At 58.5% G+C, this 25,081-nt stretch overlaps 1 protein-coding gene across 6 annotated transcripts in view; it reads right to left on the bottom strand.

Annotated features, from left to right (window-relative positions):
- Nucleotides 1-25,076, bottom strand: part of KCNIP2 (potassium voltage-gated channel interacting protein 2) — a 44,007-nt gene extending 18,931 nt beyond the window's left edge. For 2 of the 6 annotated variants that reach the window (XM_042019151.1, XM_042019154.1), the window contains exon 1: nt 25,004-25,076. In XM_042019151.1, coding sequence (XP_041875085.1) covers nt 25,004-25,076 — 73 coding nt within the window. Of the gene's footprint in view, nt 1-1,003; nt 2,093-5,055; nt 5,420-22,227; nt 22,515-25,003 lie in introns of those variants that run through there. The other 4 variants (XM_042019149.1, XM_042019153.1, XM_042019155.1 and 1 more) reach the window with 4 other exon arrangements.
- Between the last annotated feature and the right edge of the window lie 5 nt (nt 25,077-25,081).

Genomic DNA, 25,081 nt, shown 5'->3' with positions numbered 1-25,081 from the left:
AGAGCATATTCCCTCCGACCAAGGGCAGCCCCAGATGAGCTAGGTGTGACAAAGGACCACCCCTTCACCTCACCAAGGTCCCCGGGGATGTTACTCCATCTGGAGCTGCCCCCAGGATGGAGGAGACACATGGGACCACACGTGGGACTTCACCAATGGAGCCAGACCCGCAGCTGCCTGCAGGGGATGCTCAAAAGCATACGTACCCCACCAGAAGCGTGGGGCAGGGCTTTGCCCCCTGTCCCAGTGAGGGGCATTGCTCCCAGGGGTGCTCCTTGCCCCTGCAGCCAGTCAGCGTTTGGCCATGCTGTGCGAAGATCCTCAAGGCCCTGGCTGAGCTGTGCAGAGAGAAGTCTCACGGATGGATGGAGCAATGCACACCCCGGGCAGGAGAGGCTCTGCACGTCCCCGGACTCGTGATGCCAGTTTCACCCCTCCTGCCCTGCTCCTTGCCTTGGAGTGTCACCCTGCAAACCTCCGGCACTCACATCCCACTGCAGCGGGGCTTGGAGAGACCCTTCACCGGGGAAACTGGGACCCCCACCACATCCCAGAGCTCCCCAGCACACCGGCTGAGGACCAAAGATGTGGGTCACGCCCAAAGGGACCCAGAGCCTCAAAATGCAGATTGAGGCCCAAGCATGAGCCCTGGCCACCCTACAAGAGCGGGAGGCTCCAGAGAGCCTCTACATCCCCATCTCACAGCAAGGGGCAGCAGTACCTAGACACAGGCAGCATGGTGGACCCCAGAGCAGCCCTGGATAGAGCCCTGAGCCACAGCTCAGCGCCAGGGCTGCCACCGGCTGCTCTCACACACAGCAGAGTAGGACCAGGGCCAGGAGGAGCAAATGAAGTGGCTGAGGAGGAGATGGAGGTCTCTCAGAGAGGCAGAGAGGGAGTCCCCAGTCCACCTCTCCCACACCAAAGTGGCTCGCCTCACCACTTGTTTTGTGGAAGCGGACGGGGCGGGCCACCCTGTCCCCCCATGTCCCCAGCCCCGTACCTTCAATGCCGCTGATGATTTTGAAGCAGCGAGTGGTGAACCAATAGGAGATGAGGAGGAGGATGGCAATCAGGGAGGCATAGAGCAGGCTGTCGTTGTGCAGGGATGTCCTCTCCATGGCTCCATCCCCTGTGTCCGCTCGCGCCCCCAACCCAGCCCCGCCGTGCTATCTGGGGCAGCCCTGTCCCGGCAGTCCCCCTGCCAGAGGAGCCGGCCACCGCGGGCAGGGAGGCGGGGGGCCGCACGGGCAGGCAGGCAGGTAATTGGGAGCGTTGTGTGAGAGCCAGGCTCCCAAACCAATTACCTTAATTGTGCTCAGACAGCACATGGCAAACAGTTAAAAATAACCCTCCTGGCCCGGGGGGAGAGTGGCACCATCAGCCAGGAGAAGGAAGCAGGGGGCAGAGAACAGACGGGGCTCGTTACACGTGTGGCTGTGTCTCAGTGCCATGGGGCCAGCAAGGCATCACCACAGCCCAAGGGCTGCTCTGAGTTCCCTGATGACCTTGGGATCCTCAGGGCTCAGCCCCTTGCTGCCACACCACAGGTGAAGCTGGGAGTCCTGGAAACGGGGCTCCCTAGGGAATGATGCTGCCAGGATCTCTGCTGATGCCTGTGTCCGTCCTTGCTCCAGACACGGGGCCTTGAAGGAAGGTGTCTTTGCAGTTCTGCCATCCTGGAGAGCTGGGTCTGGCAGAGAGGCACTGGCATCTCATTCTCTGCGTCCCACAACAGCACCTCCCCAGGGATGTCTGCGTTCAGCATCTGTTTTTCCCAGCCTGGAGTCAGCCTGATTCCTGCTCTGTGATGCTGGGTGCATTTAGACAGTGCCACGGTGGGTTTGGGCGCACTCACTCACAGATCCCAAACCACGTGGGATTAGCTGCACCTATGCCTGAGACACTTCTGGTCACTTCACAGCACTTGGCCCTATCTGCTGCCCCATGGGATATATGGCTGAGGAACATGCTGGACCCAAGTGTGTCATCCCAAACCCTCTTTGCATACAAGATATCCCATCTCTACCCTGCACCCACGTCCAGGGAATGTGGCCAGCCGGGTGTGGGTGAGGAGTACAGCGCTGCCCCAGCTGTGCCCCTTTCAGGGAGCAGAATCCAAGCATCCAGATCCGTCTCTCCCTCCCTCCCTTCTCTCTCCCCCAAGATCAGCTGCTCTGAGGATCCACAGGTGACACAGGACAGGATGGCAAAGTGCCCATGGCTCAGCACTGGAGAGAGCAGCAGGCCCTTAACATTGCCCCAGGACCAGCTATGCCAGGACAGGCAGCCCAGGCTGGCACTGAGTCCATGCCACCTGTCCTACTTTGGGCTGTAACAATAACAGCCATGAAGTTATACCCACCCAGCCACCCCCGCCCTGGCTCTCAGGTGTTGCCAGCAGCACAGTCCTGCCACACAGCTAAATTTAAACCTCCCGCCAGCCACCTGCTGGGTGATGTATAAATAAGCCATGGAGTGGGGTTTCTTGCCCAAAAAGCAGCTCCATGCACACAGCATGCCACAGGCACACATGGGGCAACACCCAGAGCCATCAGGTAGCAGGTCCCTGTCTCCATCCTCCCAGCACCACCAGCAGCTGGGGACGGGGAACTGCCCCCAGCTGCAGGATGGAGCAGATGGGGACGGAGCAGGGCAATCATCCATCGTCAAGGGACCTGTCTCTTCAGGAGGGGACCATGCATCTTGACTGTGGCCAGGCTCTGCCCTCCATGAGAGCCACCCCTGCCCTCCATGAGAGCTACCCCTAAAGTGCTCCTCACCCAGTGCTGCAGGGTGTTAGGGCACTACCTCCACAAAATGTGCCATAGGACCTGCTGGGCCACAATGAGGTGATGGTCCCTCGGCACAGCTGGGCAGCTGCTGCCCAGATCCCTTGGGTGCTCCTGACCTGCTGGGGGGCCAGCCTGATGGATAGGAATTTCTCCTTTTTTTTGGTTCTCGGGGCCATCATCCATTAGGGAGAGTTAAATTTAGGTTAAAGCCAATCCCTTATTACCTTGCTGCTAATCAGAGCGCGAGCAGATTATTAATAAGCACATTAAAATATTGGTGAAATGCTATTTTTGGGAGGTGAAGTCACAGTTTTAATCTGGTTAATTGATTGAGTCATTTCTCTTTCCCCTCTGGCGACCCGTCCTTGGCCGGCTCCCCAGGGCACCCAGCCAGGGGACCCCTTACCCCGGGCCCACCCGGTCAGGCACCCAGTGCCTTCTACAGTGAGCTCCATGGGACCTCCTTCAACTGTGCAGGAAGGGCAGAGGGTCACTGCCCCCCAAAAGGGAATGATGGGGTAGGATAACAGCCGGAGTGGGGTCAGTATCTTGGTGACCCAAGGACTGGAGCAGCAGCTGGGGAAGAGGGGATGCTGCAGAGGGGAGAAGGCTGTGCAAGCCCCACATCCCACACCCAACTCAGAGCTGCCCAGCTTTGGGTTTCACCCCACTTTGACTTGTCCCAGAGCTTGGGAGAACACCAAGAAGAGGGTGAGGGTAGTCAGAGCCCCACAGCCAGCCATGCCCTCTGTGCCCATCCCAATCCCCTGCACACCCAGCAGGGCTGTAGGGAAAGCCCTTGGTCCTGCTCAGCACCACACATGGCCACTCCAGAGACCCAGTCCCAGGGGACACCTGCTACAGCAACAATGCCATAGCACCCAGCTGGAAAGCCCAGGACCCTGGGAGAAGGACCTGCAGGACATCCTTGCAGGTGGTGGGGTTCGGGAGCATCCTGAGGTCCCATTCCCTCTTTGCTCCATCACCTGCAGCTCTGCCCCTCATGCCCTGGGCTGGACTCAGCTGACTCATCCTCTGCCCCCTCCACTCTGGGCAAGTTGGCTGGTACCCAATGGAGCCAACTAGCGGGGATGGACCTGGCACTGCTTGCGGCACACCCAGGCTCTAGAGCCGGGCATGCTGCTGGGCTTGGGGGGACTGTCCCCTGCTTTGACCAGGAGCCTCCATCCCAGGGCTCATGTCCCTGTGGGCAGGAAGGTAGCATGCCAGCTGGGCATGGCTCACAGGTCAAATATTGTTCCCACATCGCAGCCTCCAGGGCTGTGCCAAGTGCATCTCCATGCTATCCCTGCATTTCTCTGGCCCCAAGGATAGGCACAGGCTGCGGACACCCAGGGGTTTCCCCATGCAAGGAAGGGACAGAACCTGGGAGGGGTTTCCCAGGCAGGCTGGGTCCTGGCAAAAGCAGTGCAAGTCCCAGCCCTGCTCGGAGGCGTGATGCTGCCACATTGGCCTAACAAGGCTTTCCCTGCACTCACGGTACAGTGAATCCCTTCCCAGCACTGTTGGGGCCCAGAGGGGCAGCCCAGTGGTCCTCTGCAGGGCAAGGCCATGGGGATGGCAACTTTGTCCCTGCACAGGGACACAGAGACAGGGGCAGGAGCAGGGCACCCAGAGTCCCAGCATACACAGGTGCATGATGACCTCCACAAGATATGCCCACTGGGTTTAGGAGGTGGTTCTGGGTTCACACCCAGAGGAGGGGGTTCTGGGCAGCTGGCAGAGCAGTGCAGGGACCAGGCACAGGGGTGAGGGGTCCTGCCACGAGCACACAGCATGCAGCTCTGTCCCCAGGACCAAGCATCCCAGGACAAAAGCACGGTAGATGTAGGCACCAGGGCGTGTCCGTGCCCTGGCTCATGGGGCACACCCAGGGCTTCTTTGCCCAGCTAGATGGAGGGCACAGCTCCAGCCCCAGAGGAGTCAGATTCCTTGACATGTCAGGGAACAGTCAGACCAGCTGCAGTTCTTTCATGCTCGACTTTGCATCAGTCCCCTCCCCAAACAAAACGTTCCCCTCACCCCAGGGCCACAGGGGGCCTTCAGGGGCTTTTGTTGCCTCCTGGAACCGTCTTCAGCTCTGCTCCACACGGAGCTCAGTACAACCCCTCTGCCAGAGGCTGAAGCACTCAGCACCTAAACAGCATTTCACCCCTCCCCAAATGACCCCACAGAGATCACCCGACAAACACCCCCTCTCACATAACAGAGATCCCGTGTCCCCCAGGGCGGCACCTACCTTGGGAGAGAGTCCCGGTGACAAACTGGTAGAAGAAGCGGATCACCCGGCCCAGCTGCCTCTTGCAGCGCTGCTGGCAGTGGCTCATGGCTCCAGCTCCCAGCGCTGGGGAGGGACCCAGCCGCACTCCCTCCCGGCTGCCAAACAGCCCCCCAGCTCCTCCGAGCAGCGGGCGATGCCCGGTGGAGGACTGAACCTTTCTGCCCGGAGCGAGCCTGCGGGCATCGGCGCCCGGTCCAGCCCGGCGGAGCGGGCAGCGGCAGCGCCCGGCAGCGCGGCAGCCGCCGGCCCCGCTCCCCGGCGGCGGGCAGCGGGAAGTTTTGCGCGGGGATGCTCCGGTGCAGGTGGGCACTGGGACAGAAGGTTAGGCGGCGATGCCTCTCCCGGGGCTCAGGCTCACGAAAGCTGACCGCTGAGAGGGAGCGGGGTGTCTGGGTTCGCCCCCCCGGGCCGTGCCCGCCCGCCGGCCCCCTCCGTGCCGCAAAGTTGCGGGGAGCGGCGGGGAGCAACGTCGGGGTGATGCGGGGTGCCGGGGAGCCCGGTGGTGCCAGCCAGTTCTCCGGCAGAGGCGGATGGACGCCTCCCTGGCTGGCAGAGCCTCGGGTTGCCCCTGACTCCTGATCCGCCTCTTGGCATCAGCTCGACCCGGCAATTCACGCCCCGGCTGGCCGGGAACCGGAGGCAGGTTGGTATGGCAACCCGCAGACTCCACAGGTCCCGCTGACCAATGAGGCACCGCTGCATCCCGGGGCCGCCTCTCTCCAAGAGCAGGCAAGGATGCTCCTTCCGGAGGGAAGCCGGCACCGAGAGCATCCTGCATCCCTGGACATCAGCCATCCACTCCCACTATCAAGTGTTGTGAGCATCCTGCATCCCTGGGCATCAGTCCTTCAGCCCTGCAAGTGTCTTGCATCTCCAGGCATCCACTTCTGCTGGCTCCACACTGGGGAGGAGACAAGGATGGGTGCAAGGATAAGAGGAAGAGGAGTCAGACTCCGAGACCACCCAGGCTAAGAGCTCCTCAGTCCAAAACTCAGCCTGTCAGCGGTCTGCTAACTTACACAGTATGCCAGAGCCAGAAGACAGACTGGAGTGTGGTGGCAGTGGGATTTCCCTGCTCCCAGAGCCAGCCTGAGATGGTCTGTGCACACTCAAGACAACATCCCTTCCCCAAGTCCCATTTTCCCAGGTGTATTCCATCTCTACAGTGCATTCACACCCCACAGCAGCAGGATTCTATCAGTTCTGAATCCATCCAGACTCTATAATCTCATAAATTTCATCTCTTATTAATAGGGAAGGAAGTGTACAAAAACGGACCTGATGGAAATTACAGCTTCTACTCCCTGGGGGATGGAAAAGAGGGTGGAGCCATGATACAGCCAGGAACAGCCAGACTGTCCAGTCCCTACTAATACCTCAAGAAGGAGCCCTAAGGGAAGGGGCAAGAGCACCACCACCTCCCACCAACCCTGTACTGTGGTTGGCATAGGGAACCTCACCCCTTGCTCCCCAAAAGAAGGGTCATTCCCTCCAAATGAAGCCCCCCCGTCTTACACAGGCTGTGACCCTGCAAAAGGGGAGCAGCTGCCCAACAGAGTGTCTCCACACCACGGTATGACAGTGTCCCAGTATGGGGGGCACCAGCAGCAAGGGATGCTGCACTGGTCACTGCATTGCTGAGCCAGGTTTGGAGAGATCCTAAAAAAGGCACAACACACAGCACAGCAGGGACTCGCATCCACAAAGCCCCAGGCCAGGGAAAGGCTGCAAGGGACATTGACGTCACAAGGGGAAGGGGACAATCCAGGCCAGCTGAGGCAGAGTGGGCAGCTCAGCAGTCAGAGACACAGATGTAGAGATAATCTGTGAATGCAACACCTTGACTGAATCTACCCCTGTGAACCACTTGCCCCCCACCTGAAAGTTCAGAAATTTGGGTAGCCGGCAGTTCCCAGTCCACTCCTGCCACTTTCCAGTAACAGGTCTGGGGTTTAGGACCCTCAGATACCCCAAAGTATCCAGGAGCTCTGCTCCTGGCTCAACCCAACAACACACATTGGGACAGTTTCTTGCAGTGACCAGGTCCCGTGAGCTGTGTGATGCAAGGCCAGATCCTGCAAATGCACACCATCCCCAATGCTGGGGGAGAGGAGCAGCTCCGCAGCATGTCCACGGGGACCAGCCAGCACAGCTCAGACCAAGGCAGCTGCCGCATCCCAAAGGCCCGCGGGATACAGGACAGGTGACAGAACAGCCACAGGAGGGTGCCAGAGCCCACAGTACGTGACAGCAAACAAAAGTTTGCAGATCCATCCCAAACCCCAATATCCAGCTCCTTGGAAGCCAGTTTCCATCTGACAGGGAAAGTTGCTCCATCCCAGCATGTCCCGGGCGGGCGAGACATGCAAGTGCCATCCTGTGCACCCTGGTCGTGACAGTCATGCGGGACAGGGGATTTCCTGTCCCTTTCCGGAGCAGCAGATGTTGGCCATCCTGATCACCGACCCTGCTCCTCTCTGGGAAGCCGAGCAGGAATTCAGCACAAATCAAAAGCAAGCCACAAGGCAGCTGTTGAGCCCACCCTTACACAACTTTTCTTGCTAAAGACCCCACCTGGGTCACATCCACCACGGGTGCCACTGCAGGGTACATCCTACCAGCCTCCTGCCCAACAGCCCAGCCTGTGGTTCTCCCAGACCTGCTCCCTGCTTGAGGAGGCCAGTGGTTCCCCAGCCCCTGCCCCAGCTGCAGCCCCAGGTGAACTCCAATCCCCACAGTGCCTCACTGTGGGGCAAAGGACATAATCTTCCAAAAAGATACTTAGAGTAGCCTGTGCCCCCAGAGCACCTGCTGGGCCCCCAAAGGGGACATGCCATTGCTGGAGCTGCAGCAATGGGAAGGAGGAAGACTATAGCTCCAGGCTCTGTCTCCAGCTCATGCTCCCCCCATTAGACCCTGGCAAAGGGAGATACTGCCCGCACCTCCTAATGCCGAGCCTGCGCTGGGGACCAGCCCAGCTCCCCGCTGTAGGGGATAAAGGGCAAATTCAGAGACACTGAAGACCAACATTGTCCCGCACTCCCCTGCCCCAGTCCCATGCCTGCCTGCGGACTGTGCCGGGACACCTCCAGCTTGGAGGCACAGGAGCCGGGACAGGCAGTACAGGCCATGAGACGCACCTGTGATGCCCTGGGTGGGGACACGGACTGCCCACGCTCCGTGCCCCACGCTCCGTGCGGCCGCGGTGCCGCTGCCTGACGCTGAGAGGAGCCCCGGTACAGCGCAGCAGAGCGGCGGAGCCACGGGAGGTGAGCCGGGGACACGGCTCGTTCAGACGGCTGTGGCAGCTGATGGCACACGGGGGACAGGAGGGGACACGTGCTGTTGTGTTGGAGCGTGGCCCTGCACGCCTGTGAGAGGATGCACGGGAACCGTAAAGGCCGTGCGGCCGCCACGGTCCGCTGGCAGTCCCTTGGAGGCTGAAGGGACAGTGACAGCACCGCCGAGGAGGGGGACACGACACAGCTGCCCACACCAGAGCCATTGCTTCCTTCCCTACCCAGGTCCTCTCCTCCCGAGATGGCTTCCTGGCAGATACATCCTTCCTAAAGCACCGATTACCGGGCTGGTACCCGTCGAGGGAATGCAGGGAGCTGCCGGGGGAATTCACGCTGCTTCCTGGCCATGAAATATTCATTAGCACAGCCGCCAAGAGAAGGGGGGAAATAAAAGATAAACAGAAGAGTGTGGGGGGAGAAGACACAATGCTTGCAGGCAGCTCAGCATGGTGGTGACAAGCCCATGGAGTGGCTGAATCAAGGTCTTTATACCAGTCATCACACCAGTATGTGGGTCCCCTGGTGTCCATGCAAAGTCTGACTCGCTGTCACAGGTGTCGTGGGCACATACACACCCCTAGAAAATGCAGCCAGGAACGAGCAGTCCTTGCAGGCACGTTCAGCACGGGTAGGGATGCCCTGTGACGTGCACATCACCAAGGGGCACCATGCTGGTTTGGTGGTCGGAGGCTGTTCCTGCCTGTGCCAGCCCTGGATGGTGCCTGGGCTTCAAAGTATTTCAGCCTGGGCTACACCCCCCCCAGGGAGAGAACCAGAGCAGGGCCCCAGCCAAGGGCCACCTTGGCCAGGGCATCTCTGGACTCTCTGGAGTCATCCCGTGGCTGGCAGAAAGCAGATGCCAACATTTCTCTCAGGGAGGAAGGGCTGTCAGGGTGGGAGGCACATTTCCAGTAATGGGGAAGGGCAATCAGGAAGGGAAGGAGGAAAATTTCCATTACCAAGGAAGGACAATCAGAGTGGGAAGGATGCAGGACATCCTGCGACCCTGTGCCAAGCCTCAACCCACCACTCAAGCCCACAGCGACTGAGCAAATGCTCTATTCTCTATCTAAATAATTCAAACTCACCCTTTTTTTGGGATGGAGGGCATACATATCCCAGCAATGCCAGACCCACAGTTGTTTGGCAGGGAAAGAGCAGGTCCTGGCTCGAGGGAGAGCTCAGCAGGACTCACCCCAGAGCCAGGACACGATGAGGGAGAAGCAGGCGGCAGGGATCACTTCAGGAGCCATGAGCTTCTGGTTCCAGACACGCCACATCGGGGCGGGTGGCTCCGTGGGATCCCAGCACCGCTGCCACCAGCAGAGGAAGGCTCAGCCCAGCCAGCCCCGCGTGCTGTTGCTCTGCTCCTGCCTCCTCCCAGCCCGGGGAAACCGCAGCCTCCGGGTCTGGGGGAAGTGCTGAAAACGTGATGCCAGAGAAAATAAATAAGGCAGCTAATGAGGTAATTTGCATAGCTATTAGTAGTCAGGATTTGCAGCGGGTCTGACATGGGATGTGCTGTCACAGCGAAGTGCAGCCCGAGGGCTCTGCTGTGCTTGCAGAGGGAAACACAAAACAGCCGTGCTGCGGGCACACCGCAGGCACCCACCGCAGGCAGCCGCCGCCCCACCACCGGGCAGGCGAGGGGGGCAGGAGCAAATCCAGCAAGGAGGCGGAGGAAGGTTCGGAGCAGGGCACACGGCCTGGGAGGAGCTGTGTGCTCTAACCGTGAGCCCCTCCTGTCTTTGGCCACACACCCTGCGGCTTGGCCCTGGGATGTACAGATCATGGGCCAGCACACAGCTCCCACCTTGCCAAGGCACGTCCATGAAAGCACGAGCTTGCGAAGGCCAAGGAAAAGCTGCCAGCAGCCCAGGCTGCCTCGCAAGGCAGCCCTGCCATGTCACAGCCAGCTGGCTCCATGTGCTTTCCCATCCAGAGCTGGCCACAGCTCCCTGCATCCCTTACATCTGCTTGCTCCCTTGTGAACCTGGCCTAAAACACATCCCAGGACAAGCACAAATCCTTTCCTACCCCAATCTTTGCTGCCAGCAAACCCAGCTCACTCTGACTCCCAGCAGAAGGTGCAATTTTTGGGATGTAGGACTGTGCATGAAGCATAATGCCATCAACAGCACTGCATCATAACTGCACCCATCCTTAGCTGTTCGGGTCAGGAATCATTGAACCCCAGCAGGCAGGAGGGCACTGGTCATCCTGGTATATTCAGGAATGCAGGGGCAACACACCTGCAACCTGTGACACTGCTGGATCCCCAGGCTGCTGTGCCCAGTAAATTGGCCATGTGATGGAGAGGAATGGCAAGCAGGGCCACTCTCCCCGGGGCTGCCAGGGCATGTCTGGCTTTGATCACAAACACGCGACGACAGCTCAGCTCGTTCTCAGCTGGTGGATCTTGCTAAAAAATGCATGTGACGTGATCTGTCTGCTCAGGAAGGCGCTGCCAGGGAAAGAACCCAGCCCAGCGCTGTGCGCTGGTCCTGCAGCACCCACCTGACAGCAGCTGGCAGGCAGCAGGTGATGGGGCAGCAGCCTGTGGCACCACGCTAGGGACAAGCACATGCCAAAGCACCTCTGCAATGCAGGGAAAGGATGAGGCACCCCCACCATCTGATGGCAGACACAAGCAGAAAGACCCAACGAATGTGTGGTTGGACAGACAAATGGACACAAACTCCACCACCAATTTGGGTGGTGCATGTCAGGCCAAGATGAAGGTCAGAGCCCCCCAGGGACCACCCTGGTGTGTCCATCACCCCCAGAACCCCCGTGATGGCCCCCAGACATCCAGGTTGCCCTGAGACACTGACTGCTCCCAAGCTGAATTTTTTTCATCAGTTCTGCTAAATATTTTAGGTATTTACACAGAAAAGCTCTCTGTGCTCGGCGGCATGTCAGCCCCCTTGGCATCACACAGGCGGCCACAGACACACCCGCGCCCGCCAGGGCATGAATAATTCATTGACCCCATGAACAGGATAGAAGCGGCGGGTAGGAGGGGACAAAGTTGGGGGAACGGCTTCATCAACCCCCACCCTGGCTCCTGGGGTGCACCCCGAGTGTCTCCATGTCCTGCAATGGGAAGGCTAAGAACTGCACCAACAGCTGCAGGGAAACAGACGCACAGGGAAGGGAAAGCAGCCAGGAGCTGAACCCAGCCCTGGTTATAGGGCTGACACATCGAGACTGCAGCTGTAAGCAAGTAGAACCATAACCTGCCTGGACCATCTGGGGGCATTTCAGAGCTTGTTGTGTCTGAAAAGCACAGCAATGTTGGGGGCATTTATCAGGATATATCAGGCAGTGAGGCAGCACAGCCCCCAGCACCTCCAAAGAGCATGGTCTTTACAAGTGGGCACCTTGCTGTATGGGGGTGCACAGCTCGCACTGGGGCACAGCACAGACACGGCATCTCCTTATCCCAAACCGAATCTTTCTGCTCCTCAGATGCTGACCTTGCTCCATGCCCATGGCACCCCACGAAAATCAGCAAGGATTTCCATCCCCAGCCCTGTTCCAGTGCCCACTCCAAGCCTCACCAGGGTCTCCTGAATTGAGAGGCTGGGAAAAATCTCAGCCTGGTCACAAGCGCTGCCAGCCCTGCCCCCAAGTCTGCTCCAGGAGAGGACATGGTCCTCAGCATCTCTCCAGCCTTGCCACCCTCACCACCCCAACACCAAGCCACAGGGACAGTGACAAATGAAATGAGCTCCGCACAATCACACATAGGTTGGGCTCCAGCAAGTGGGAGGTGGCACTAGGCTCATTTCCTTGCAATCAGCACTCTCTTGGCCACCAACAGATCTGATTCTGCAGGGTGACAGGAGGAAGCACAGTGGGAGCAGGCTGGGACACGACCTCGGCTCCCACGTGTTCAGGCAGCCCGGGGCTGCCTGTGGGCCAGGGAGCGGGACACCCTCTGTCACCCAGGCGGATGCTGCCGCGCCGAGTGACACGGGCTATTAGCACCAGCGCTTATCCAGGGGCTCCGGCACACACTGGCTGCACAGCTGGGAGAGGGAGATAAGACGCCCGGAGGGGAAACATACTTCAAATGGCAGGAATCTCCCCCAAAATGGACTTGGCTTGAAGGCACCGAGAGTGTTTGCTGCTATTAATAACTCCAGCACTGCAACGAGGCGCGTGCCCTCAGCTCAGGGAAACACGGCAACAAGGCAGGGAGGGAGAGCAAAGTGGTGCTGGAGATGGGACTGAGGTCCTGACCCATGGCTCCTCACCAAGCCCATGGAGCCCCCATGCCAATCACACCCCAGCACTGGCCTGAAGCCCCTGGATGGGTGGCTGGGTGGACCTGGAGGGCTCAGGGAAGGGCAGACATTGCCTTTCAGTGGTCAGTGCTGCCTTTCCAACTGTCCACAGCTCACCTGCACCTTTCTCCAGCCTCAAGCCAAGACACTGCACATCCCCATGGCTGGGCTAATGGCCCCCCATGCAGCACTGACCCTCTCTCCACTTTTTCCCTGGGTGATGGCTCAGCCCTCCACCCTGCTGTGCTCTCTGCCCCATGGGCCAGCAGGGCTGCCCACTCAGCATCTCCAGGGCACCCGCTCAACCCACTGGCAGCCCAGGGGGGCCCCCACAGACTGCCTTTTAAACTGACATTTTGGGGACAGGAGAGCTATTTTCGGTTGTTTCAGAGGCAGTGTTTCCATTGCAGTTTGTCTGCCTCCACTGGAGGGAGGGATGCTCTCCCTGGAGGTGCCATGGCCGGCAGCTTTGTGTTGGGCTGTGGCGCCCAGCACCCGCTCCGCACCACTGGGTCATCCTCATCCCTCCTCTGCCTACCCAGTGCCTGGACCCGCTGTGCTCGGGAGATATCCCTGGGTTCCCACTTGGCCAGGAGGGTCAGGAGCATCCCATGTGGAAGAGGGGTGATGGAAGGCACAAGGCAGAGCCTGGGGGCCTTGCTCCTGCCTAAGACCTTCTCAGCATCAGCAAGTTGTCTTCTACACACCTTAATGAGACAATCCCAAAAATGAGCACACAGAGCTGAACAGTCCCCCCTCCCTGGAGTGCCCAGGCACTCTTGATAGGAATAAATGTGCCTGGCAATTATGGAGGGAGAGTACAGCCTCCCAGTGCAAGACCTGCTGAGAGATGCAGAAATAAATATGTTAATAATCAAATATCTATCCTGTGTCTGAGCTCACGGGAGGACTTTCAAGTCTAATTAGCGGAAGATTTGTACCATTGCTGCCAGGGCTCGAGGGACAATTTGCCGTGGTTCCCACAAAGTGAGAGGTTCTGCTATAATTAGCCAGCAGCATCTCGTCTGCAAGGATTACCTCCAAACCTCCCCCGCGTTCTGGGCTGGGGGCAGGAGGGACCCAGGTTAGCCAAGATGAGAGATGGCCCCAGGCTTTAATCTGTGCCAGTCAAGTCTGGAGCTGCAAATCCAGGGCAGGCAGGAGGACAGGCTGTGAGGTTGGGCAGCACACCAGGAGAGCCACCCTGAGCCAGCAGGTCATCCCACGCTCCCACATCTGTACACAACCCCCTATGTCGTCATGGAACTCCTCTTCCCACAACATCCTGCCACAAAATCCCAGAGTGCCTCTAAAACTGCTCCATCTCCAGACAGATCATTTCCAAGCCAGGGTTCCGACACCCAGCGCTGTTCACAGTGGGGGACATTTCCCAGTCTACCCCAGTCAGACACGTTGTACATCTATCTCATCCCCGACCCATCAGAGCAGGATGAGCAGTGCCCAGGGGAGTACTCCTACCACCCCAGCCCACATGTTTTTAAACAGGGCCATATCCTGCTCCTGAGGATGTCATAGCAGACTCCATTTCCACTGCTACAGCAACTTGTGGGGTGGCTGTGATGGGGAGAGCACCCAGAGCAGAAAGACACAGGGGCAGCACCTGGAGGTGGACCACTGGCAGTGCCCAAACCGGGACCAGCCTCCAGGGGAAGGTGCAAAGGCAGAGAAACAGCAGAGGGATGAGGGAAGGGATGGAGAGAGAGCAGAGGGAGCCATGTCCATGTTGAAGAGCAACAGCACAACCAAAGACGCTCTGCCAAGCAGGGAGTGGGACCCATGTGTCTGGTCCCACAGGGGGATAGCCTGGCAGATGCTCAGCCAGAGATCACTGACCTGGCAGCACCTGCCAGGGGCACTCATTAGCACCAACTAATTGTGGGCAGAGGTGGCTGGCCTAGCAGCACACTCTTCCCAGCCTGGCAGCGGGCAAGGCTCCAAGCTGAGGGGAGAATTACACACAGGGTGTCAGTGGTCACATCCAGGGCACTTCCTCAGGGTTGGCCTGAAAACATCTGTGCCAGAGTCCTGTGCCCATGAACAACAAATCAGCACCTCATCCCTCCCAAGGGCATGCAGGTACCCCACGTTCAGCCACGTTGCCCAGCCCGGGGCACAGCCATTCCCATCCAGCTCCTCTGCCAGCCCCGCGAGACCTCCTCAGTGCCACTGGGTTGTTCATCCCAGCAAACGAGGGGTTACCAGCCCCTCACTTCCCCACAGTTATTTAATTAAGCAGTGATAAAAGAGAAGATGTATTATCCAGAGAGTGACAGCGGGTTGTAATTACAGCAGGGCAGGCTGAGAAAACAAACAGTGCTGAGGGAGGCACAGGACGGTGCGGGGCTGGAGGGACACCACAATCCCTTGGGACCCGCGTCCCTGTCCCGGCACTGTGGTCCACGGCAGAGGTGGGGCTCTTGAGTCTGTGAGGGATGGAGGAGGGGGAAAGGCTCCTTTGCCTCAATGGGTGTGGTCCCAAAAGAGCCTCTCCCTCCAGTTTACACTGGGCTGGGGTGGCCCCGATCCCAGCCCCTTCCGGGGATGCTGGGGGACGAGCAGCCCCAAGGAACAGCAGGTTTTCAGTGGGTCACTTCGAAATATTAGACACCATCTCCTTCTTCCCCCTTCTGCTTCAGGGCAGCCCCCTGCACCGAGGGGCTTGCTGCCCAGCTGAGGCAAGGGGACAAAGTCCCAGCTGGGACATGGCACCCCAAAGGGGTTCTGCCTGCTCCTTCCCCCCTACTCTCCCTAGCCAGGCACGATGCCCTTCTGCTGGGTTGCTCCAGGCTTGGGTTTGAAACTTGTGCCTGGTGTCTCACGCAAACAAACAGGGGTGGAACGTGGGGCACGGCCACGCTGCAAACAAGCAGCTCACAGCCCCGTCCCCACCCAGCCGCCAGCAGCTCTCCCTGAGGAGGGAAAAAGCTTCACTCCCATGTTCACTCCCAGGGGTTGGAGGGTACCACGGGTACCACCACAGTGGCACTTGGGACACGTCACGGTGGCTCGGTCTTGAGCGGTGCACGGCACTTCCTGCCCATCCTGCACCATCAGACCCTGTGCAGGCCCCAGCCCCAGCCACATCCCTTCCCTTCATTAAATCCTCCTGCCCTCAGCCCAATCCTCTTACGCTCTCCCTCTCCCATTACAGCATCTTTAAATTAATGCCTGGCCAAGCATCGGATAGAAGGAAATTAACCCTGGGAAGCGGGAGCAGCCTCCACAATGCCTCTTATCACCTAAAGCACTCTTCCTTGCCCTTCTCCCACTCGACATGCAGGGGAGACACTGGGTCTACCACAATCACAGCGAGCATCACTCAAGCACAGGCTGTCAGCACCGACACCCCTTAGCTGGTGGGGTGGCAAGTGCCCCCTCCAGCCAACCCTCTACTTGGGAGGCTGCAAGGTCCCCAGGAGAGACCGCCAGCTGTGTTTGGGTTTACACCAAAACCAGCCAGCTGGGAACTCAGTGGGAGCAGTTCCAGAGCTGCCTGCACCTCTGCCAGAACGCTTTGGGGTCCCCAGTTCTGGAGCAAGAAGCCAGGAGGGATTTGGCTGCTGGTGGGAAGCACTTGTGACCCAGCTTGGGGAGCTCAGAGGAGCTGGACTGGGTAGGAGGCAGGGATGTGGCCAGAATGAAGGGTGCAACGATACACACCCTGATCAATGCAGGGGACACTTCTTGCCTGTGTCACTGTGGGGGAGTTGGAACACGCGCCTTTCGGAGGATCTGTGTGAGGGTGAGCAGACACCAAGGCCATGACAAACGGGTCCATCCCCCCAGGCTGGGTTTCAGTCAGGACTTGATGGGTTTTGGAAAAATGCCCTAGGGATCCGACCCCATTGCTGCCAGCATGGGGCAGCCGTGGAACCAGCAGGATCCCATCAAGCTGCCCTCTCCCAGGGCAGTGGTGGCCAGGACCAGTAATTGCTTGCCAGAGCAGCGCTCCCGCTGATCCTCTCCATTATGCAACAAATTATTCCACTCGCATTAATGACTTTGCGGCAAAGGGGGAAATGACATGAATGATTCCTGGTGCCTGGGAGTGACTCACTTTGCATGACGGAGGGGAAGCAAGCAGGGAGGGCGGGCTCCAGGGGAAATTTGTTTGGGTCAGCATGAGCAGCAGAGGGCTGGGGATGGGCTCAGAAGATCAACTTCTAGAAGCAGAGTGAGGGGGAAAGAAAGAGGTGCTTAAGGGCAGATCCCACCATTCAGGAGAGGGTTGAGATGCTCCCAAGAGGTGCTGGGATCAGTCATAACCACAGCGTATTACGTCATCTGTCACTGTGCTGCCCAAGCCCCACATCCCTTTTCCACCTGTGCTGTGACCCCAGAACTTGGCACCAGCAGCTCTCCCTCCCTGCTCCAGGGTCAGACGAGACCTCAAGCAAGTGCAGCCAGGGCTGGGGGTGCTGAACCACCCAAATCCAGCATGCCCCTAGGAGTCCAGCAGGATGGGAAGCTGCCCGCCACAGTCCTTGAGGCAGCAGTGGTGGAGGCAAAAGGGACCTGTCACATGGGCTGCAGTACAGAGCCTGGCATCCGACCCAGCCCCTTCTCCCTCACCCCTGGAGACTTCACTAAATCACACCATTAAAAATTAATGTGTATTCCCTCCTGGAATAAATCAGGAGCTGTCAAGGGCCAGTGCTGCCAGCCACCTCCTGGGGACACCAGAGACACGTGGAGACACACCAGGGACTTCACAACAACCCACTGCCAAGTAGCCCCGGGGGGGTCCTTGCAGTGACAGAGGGCCGGGCGGATTATTGCCTTTAAACCCATTCAGGGGCTTTCTGTAAGCAATGCAATTTAAAAAAATTCAATCTAGGAAGAAGCAATTAACCAAAGGGGCCAGGAGCAATGGCTCGCCTGTCTAATCTTGTTAGCAAGCAGGCCGGTTCTCATTTCACCCCACCACAGCTGCACGGGCTGCAGTAACCGGTGAAAGCAGACAGACGGCTCTTCCCTGGTTCCTGACCTGGCTCCTTATGGGTGTGTGAGTTTTCTGGTGCCTCCCTGCATCCCACAGGGCTACACCTTCCCCAGCTGGGTCAAGGAAACCCCTCTTCCCTGTGACTTAGATCCTGGCCAGCCCATCACCAATAATACTCCATCCCTAAAAAGCACATTTTTGGTGTCCAGATGTGTGGTTGGTAATGGGAAGAGGACAGGTAAGGGAGTTGGTGCATCCCAGCTCTGCTGCTGGGGGCAGTGCCTGAAGCCAGGAGCAGGGTCCCACTTTCTACCCCACAGAGGCTTAGTGACAGGGTCATGCCAGTCTCTCATGGTAGCATCTTGCCAAGAAACCTTCCTCTGCTTCAGATTGTCGAGCCTCTCCCCAGGAGGAATGTCACTGCCATGGGAAGTGTCTCACAGGGACAGCAGGACAGACCAGGGTGTCCAATCCTATCCAGCTCTCAAGTCTCTGCAGGGCAGAGCTGTGGCTGTAGCAGCAGATTTGTGCCACCATCCCACCTGCTGATATAGTTACTGCATCATTGTCCCTGACCTGCTCCCTGGAGAAGGACTGCAGGTGAAGCTGTCCATCTCCACTGCCAGCCTGGCACCATCCCTTGGGGCTCTGAGTGTTCCTTGCCTTCCTACGGGCACTGCTGCTTCTGCAGCATGGTCCCTGATGGACCTGTCTGTGAGCAGTCAGACCCCACACCTGGCTCCCATCCAGAACAAAGCCATCTGCCTGTCCCAGTTACGGCCCTGGGCTCTCTAAGTGGAGAGTGGATTGGGTTTGTTTGCATGCAGGGGTGTGCAGTGCCCCCACTTGCACAGGCACAACCCCTAAAACGCTCACTGCAGATGAAGCTGGCACAGGAATTGGGTAATCACGCAGGCTCAGAGCCGGGGCTCCTGCTTGTATGTCCTGCAGACCTCAGGGTCTCAAGGGCCCCCACGTCCCCAGGTGGAGTGAGCAGGAGCAGCATGGATGGGACATTGACCTTCTTGCCCAGAGTCCCCAGCAGCAATGCCAACACCAGCCTGGGGTTGGGAGGGGTGCCAGCTCCCTGAACAGGAGGCATCTCCTACCCAACAGGTTCAAAAGCAGAGTGCTTCCTGCCAAAATGGGGCTGGAGTCATCTGGAACCTGATGGAGCTGAGCCTTTGGGGCTGGAGAGGTGAGCAAGGCGTGGACACGTAAGTGCATGTCAATGCCAGTGAGTGCCTTCCCTGCCCAGGAGTGTCCATCGGTGACTTGCCCTGTGTGGACCAGAGAAGAAACATTCAAGGAAGCCCAGGTTCAGAGGCAGTGAAGGTGGCAGCCCTCCACACCCCCCCAGCTCCCCTCCCGCAGGGCTCCATCTCCAAACAAGCTAATTACTCTCACTGCTCCCCAGGGGCTGCACCACCCATTTTCATTTGAAGCGGAAGACAAATTTACTTAAAAGCCAGAAGCAGCCAGAGCCACGGCAGCTCGGGGACAGGAGGACCCCAGTAAGAGCCTCCCACCCAGCACAGCCCGGCTGCCACAGAACATTTGCAAAGCCCTCGGGGGGGTATTGCTGGGAGCGGGGCCACTCACCCCCATGGCATGGCATGCACCCAGCCCCAGCTGCCAGCAGAGCACTCTGGCATGGACAATGGGTTGAACACGACCCCTACACCCATCCACAGACCCTGCCCCATAGAAAGGGGCTCCTCTGCCCCTTTGCTCCTAGGGAAGCCGCTTCCAACAGCCCCAGCAGTTCACCTGCTCAGCAATAACCACCCTCAGAGTTCTACAGTGTTAGTGAAGGGTTGTGATTCCCCACCTCAAGCCAGAGCCCCTCACCATGGCATCATCCCACCCAGCTCAGCCCCCCCCCGGCGAGGGATGGCAGGGAGATTCATTTCACTAAAGGCTCATTTATCTGCAGCACGATTAGAGAGCAGGGCTGGGATCCATCCCGGCGGCAGGAGAGCGATCTGCCAGCAGATGGATTTATCATCTCCCAAGCACAGCAATTTGGCTTAAACAAAACCAAACCACTTCCCCTAATGAAAACATCACTAATGAGGAGAGCCAGCAAGGGAGGCAGGGGCAGCTTCATGGATGGGGTCTCTCCTGTCCTTCAGGGCTGGCACAACCCACTGATGTCCAGGCTGTTAAGGCATGAGGCTCAGCTCCAGCTGGGACATATGGACCCAATACAGCCTGGAAGAAACCAGAGTTTGCTCCAGGGACCAAACCTCCTCATGTCCTGGCTCCCAAAGCTCTGAGGGCAACTGGTTCCAGCACAACACACAGTATGAGAACAGCACCACCAAGTCGAGACACCTTCTCCAGCTGTAACACAGCCAACAGTGAGGAAAAACTCTATGCCCAGACACAGAAATGGTGAAAGAGCCTGTGCTTGGCCAGCCCGGTGCAGCAGGAGCTTGGCCGAAGTTTCGACAGTCCATGAATTATGCATCAGCATCTGTAGCGATCAGCCGTTTAACCACCCCAACCAAATCCGAGAACTTCCTGTCAATTAATCCTGTGCCACCAATTCCCCATGGACTCCAACCTGCCTTTGCTTGCAGGGATGCAGCAGCGGCTGCCAAAACCTCAGCTCCAGCCTTTCCACCTGTGAAATCCAACCTGCACATGAGCAGAGGTACCCAGCAGCATCACTCACATGCTGCTTGCCCCATGCGTGGCTAGGAGCAGCATCCCCTCCATCAGCGACCCTCAGGATCTCAGCAATGCCACAACACCCCATGAGAGAGGAGTCATCAGCATCAGAGGACTGCAGACAAGCCAGGACAGCAAAAAGGGAAGAGGAAGAGGGTACAGATGCCAGAAGGAGGGAGACAGCAGACAGAGATGAGGCAGAGTCAGGCAACAGTCCCATCACCCCGAGAAGGTGCAGCAGCCACTGAGGGCAAGGCGCTTTGGCACAGAGATGACCCATGGGAGCTCCTAACCCTGGCACACAACGGGGACACCCTTCCCTACAGTACCCCACCCTGACAGAGGACCTCCTGGGAGCTTGGGGACCTGGCTCGAGGGTCAGCGTGGCTTCCAGCCCAGCCTCACTGCCAGACTGCAGGAACAGAAGGGGCAAGCAGAGGGAGGTCGCGTGGGGCAGCAGCAGGAGGGGAGGCAGGTTAGCGGGGGAGCAGGGGGGTGGGCAACACACCGTTTCCACAGGTCAGACACCCAGGGGAAGGACATTGGTGGGTGTCACTCCTCCTGGGGGCTGCTCCTAGGAGGAGGGGACAGCCCATGCCTGGCAGAGACCAGAGGGATGCAGGCAGCTGGCCCTGCCAGACTCATGAGGGCAGGGCTGTGCACCCAGGGCTGTTCCCGAGGAAGCAACTGGACAAGAGAAGGACCTTTATTCTGGATGTGGGCGAGCTGGTCTTGGGCACCGTCTCCACCCCAGCCCCCTCCCTGGGACCCACCCAGCACACGGGCACAGCACACAACCTGCCGTGCACACTTGCAGCCAGGCTCCTGGCCAGCCCCTGCCTGCTCATGCCCTTGCTCCCACCCAATGACCCTGTCACTCCAGCAGACCCCAGCGCTTCCCCCTACACATGCTATTATTTGGGACAGGCTAGTACTGACACCTCCTCCACACTCTGGGAAATAAATTATCCCCCGTGCAGATGGAAGTCCTACGCTATGGCAGGCTGGTGGAGATATTCCCCCCACCTGGCTGATCATGGGCTGTGAGCAGACACGATGAAGCTGCCAGGTTTGCCGGCAGAAGAACAAGCCCCTGGCACAGCTCTAGATCTGCCCATCACCTGGGACCCTCCTACGGCACTGCTGGGACGCAGCTCCTCAGCTTTATCCCATGGCAGGAACCAGAACCCTGCTCCCACTGTCCTCCCATCGACCCGACTGGCCTGTTCTTCTTCTAATGTGTCTGTGGGGGATAGCTTGGCTCCACCTCTCCTTTCTTACTGCCGTGGGGAGAAACACCTCTGAAACACCCTCCAGGCAGGGAGTAGAGCTCAGCCAGATGCTGCGCTGCCGCTATGCTGCTGCCTATGGCTTTCATCTCACAGGGTGGGCTTCTCAAATTGCTAGGATTTGGGGAGTCCCCATCCATCAGCTGTGTCTCTGGAGACAGGAGGATCCCAAAGCTCTGCAGATGATCTCTATAGCAATTGCTCAACCCTGCAAATGCTGCGGCTGCCTTTGGGGTGGAGCAAAGCGGTTGCTTGAGTCCCCAGATCATGACAACTGGAGGAAAAAAGCAGATGCGAAAAAGCAAGGGTGAAAAGTGAGCCTCCTAACCCCTTTTTGGGGACCAAACAGCCCTGGAGATGAATCCATCATCTTTCCAAAAGGCAGTTAGGGGGTTTGCCTCACCCCAAACAGGCTAGATATTGACCCCGTGCTGGCACATGCTGTCCCACTCACAGGATACAGCATGGCTTGGAGGGGCTTGTCCAATGGGGTAAGACAAGTCCCAGGCCACCCACCCCTGCTCCCCATCTGGAGCTAGGGCAGCCCTGATGCCCCACACACCCCTGTGGAGCATCAGGCAGAAGGGAAACCCTCCTCCGAGTTCACTCACCTTTCACACTGCCAGCATTCAGGGTCAGGGATGCAGTACCTGCGCTTCTCGGGACAAAGTGGCACTGGATTCGCATTTCTTCTGCATGGAGAGCCATGGCCAGAGCAGTCCTGAGACAGTGGCTCTGGGCTCTGCTCGCACACTAATCGCTCATGCCATTAGAGGCTGGAGGAATAATGTGATTTATGGATGGCTTTTATTTCTCGCTAGCGTCATCTAAATATCCCAGAAATGGACCAGTTTAATTTCCTGGTGGTGTAACCTAAACATTTCTCTCCTTAACCCCCAGGTGGGTGCCCAGCCACAGGCTCAGCAGCCAGGCAGGCATAGCTGCTTTCTGCCTCTGCCCCACGCCGCCGCACCGGGGCCAGCACAGGCAGGGGCCGTCCCGGCTCGCCCCAGAGCAGCCAGCCGGCGTTCCCCCGGCACAGGGAGCGCTGCTGCTCTCCCCCCTGCTCACACGCAGGCAGTTCTCATTCACTCGGGCCTCTCGCACACACATCCACGTGCCCACATAGCCGGGGCAGATGGGCATCGCTGGAGACGCCTCAGGGAGTGGGGGCTGTCACTGCACCCTCATTTTCAACAGCTTTTTAAAATTAAGAATGAGTGGACATTGAGGAGAGTTTCTACCCTGAGCACAGCTGGGGGCCCTGCTTCCTGTTAGCCCCTCTCCTTCTTCTGGAAGTGGGTACTGCTGATCCTTCTCTGGTCATGCATAGGTGAGAATCACATTGCTCACCCCTGGTTTTTCGGGCAGTGATGGGGAGGCAGCAGGACTGACTGCTGTCCCTGTACACACCAGCAATTGCTGGAGCTCCCGTGGGGCTGTCACCCTGCCTGACACCAAATCATCTCTCAGTTAACAACTCTTGCATGGCAGATGTCCTCTAAACTCTGGCACACCCTGATGGATGGGGGTCTCCAAAGCTGCAGGAACACCCCAAACTGCTCGTGCTTGACCCCAAGCAGAGCTGAGCTACCAAACAGCAGGTGCCAGCAGCAACCCTCCCATCTGCAGCAAGAGACAGCCTACACTGGCACTGCCGGCTTCACCCCAGGGCTTTGCTACAGCACTGTGGAGGTCCCAGCTCCTTACCACATCTCCAGGATATCAGGAGAGCCAAGATCAGGTTAGAAGCCATGGGGTCAAGACAGTAAATGCTCCCTAGAGCTAAGGTTGCATCCCATCTCCTGCCTGCATTGCTTCCACACTTTCTGGGAGAAGGACAACTTTCCCTCCACAGGGGGGTCAGCTTCAGTGCATTCAGCCAGCGCAGGGGAAATCAGTGCCACTAGGGCCAGCTCCCTCTCCTCTGTGGTGCTACTGCAGGCTCTTCCCTGGCAGGTCACTGACTTGACAGTGATAGCAAATGAGTGACATGCCCTACAGGGCCTGTTTCCCACTCTGGGAAATGGGGCAGATATTTCCAGCCTTATTCCCCAAAGAGTTCCCCAAAGCTCCATCCCTGTGGCAGGGACTTGCATGGTGGCACAGCTCCACTCCATCCAGGTTCCTGCTGCACAGCTGGCTCAGAGGTAAGCCCAGGCATAAAAGGTCTCAGTCTTGGAGAGACTAGAATTTATTTTTAACTTTGATTTGATTTAAATCCATATGGACATTTTAAAGTTACCGGAGAAACCAAAAGTTGTGTGTGGGTTCCAATTTCCTACACAGCTCAAAAATATCTTCCCTGCAGCACGTTTGGGCCGACAGTAAGCAGCATTTCCCATGTGTGGGGCTGCTCAGGAAAGCAGAACAGGGGTCCTGCCCTGCTACCACCAACTATTTGAAATTCTAGAGCAAATCCTGAAACCCACCCCAGACTTTAGCAGAAAAAGCATCACCGGGACTCGGGGAAGCCGCCTGTGCACACACAACAGTGCCTGCGGCACAAGGACACCGAACCCCACTGGCTAAGGAAAGGTTCAGCTCCATTGTGGGTCCCAGAAAGCAGGTGGGAACTGCTGCCCCATTTCACAGCTGCTGCGACAGAGGCCCTGAAAGGGCACAGGATTTGGCCTGATCTGTGGAGAACACGTGGGGAAGGAGGGCTGTTGCCAGCTCCATCCCAGCTGCTTCCTTATCGGACAGTGGAGGATGAGGTGTGACGGGTGGACAGATGTTGCAGGATATGGGATGGTCGGCAATTCCCTGATGGGGCAGAGGATGGAGGGGAATATAACAGGATCACAAATGAGTCCTCTTAATCCTCTCTGTCCCACAGCTCCCCCATTCACGAGCAGGACGTCTCAAGGGAGGCTCTAGGGGACACCGAGTGACCGGTGAAGACACCAGGCACCGTGGTGCTGCTGGGGTTTTCTGAGTGGAGTGAGCCTGTCTTTCCTACAGAACCTGCTGCCGGGATGCTGCTGTGCCACCCCAGGGTGCAGGGGGGGGCCGAGGGATGGCAGAGAGAGCCCAGCACCAGACCCTGGTGTCCCGAGGGGCTTGAGAGTAACAGTGAGGGAGTGTGAGCTTGGGGGATGGCCAAAAGCGATCCAAGCATCCCACCCCCCGTCCGGGGCCTTTTCCTTGCCCAGGGACAACCTCTGCCTCCCTATCGCCCCCGGAGCATCCTCCCCCCCGGGGGGTCGGGACTGTCCCCCTGCTCTAGCGCCGGGGTCGCGGCCGTTCCCCCTCTCCCCGAGCAAGGCGTGCGGCGAAGCGGAGCGGGCAGGGAGCGGGGCTCAGCGGGGCTGGAAGCGGGTGCCCGGGACCGCCCCGCGCCGTGGTCCGAGTGGCTGCTGCACCTTCCCCGGAGGCGGCACTCACCCGTCAGCTGGTCGTAGGAGCCGTCCAGGTCGCGGGAGTCGGACAGGCTCTCCTTCCTGCCCTTGCTCCGCATCTTCC

The sequence above is a fragment of the Corvus kubaryi genome, unplaced genomic scaffold, assembly GCF_017639235.1.
Source record: "Corvus kubaryi isolate FWS band 111438036 unplaced genomic scaffold, C.kubaryi_AGA036_p1.0 138, whole genome shotgun sequence".
Taxonomy (NCBI): domain Eukaryota; kingdom Metazoa; phylum Chordata; class Aves; order Passeriformes; family Corvidae; genus Corvus; species Corvus kubaryi.
This window is presented reverse-complemented; position numbering and strand designations above follow the sequence as displayed.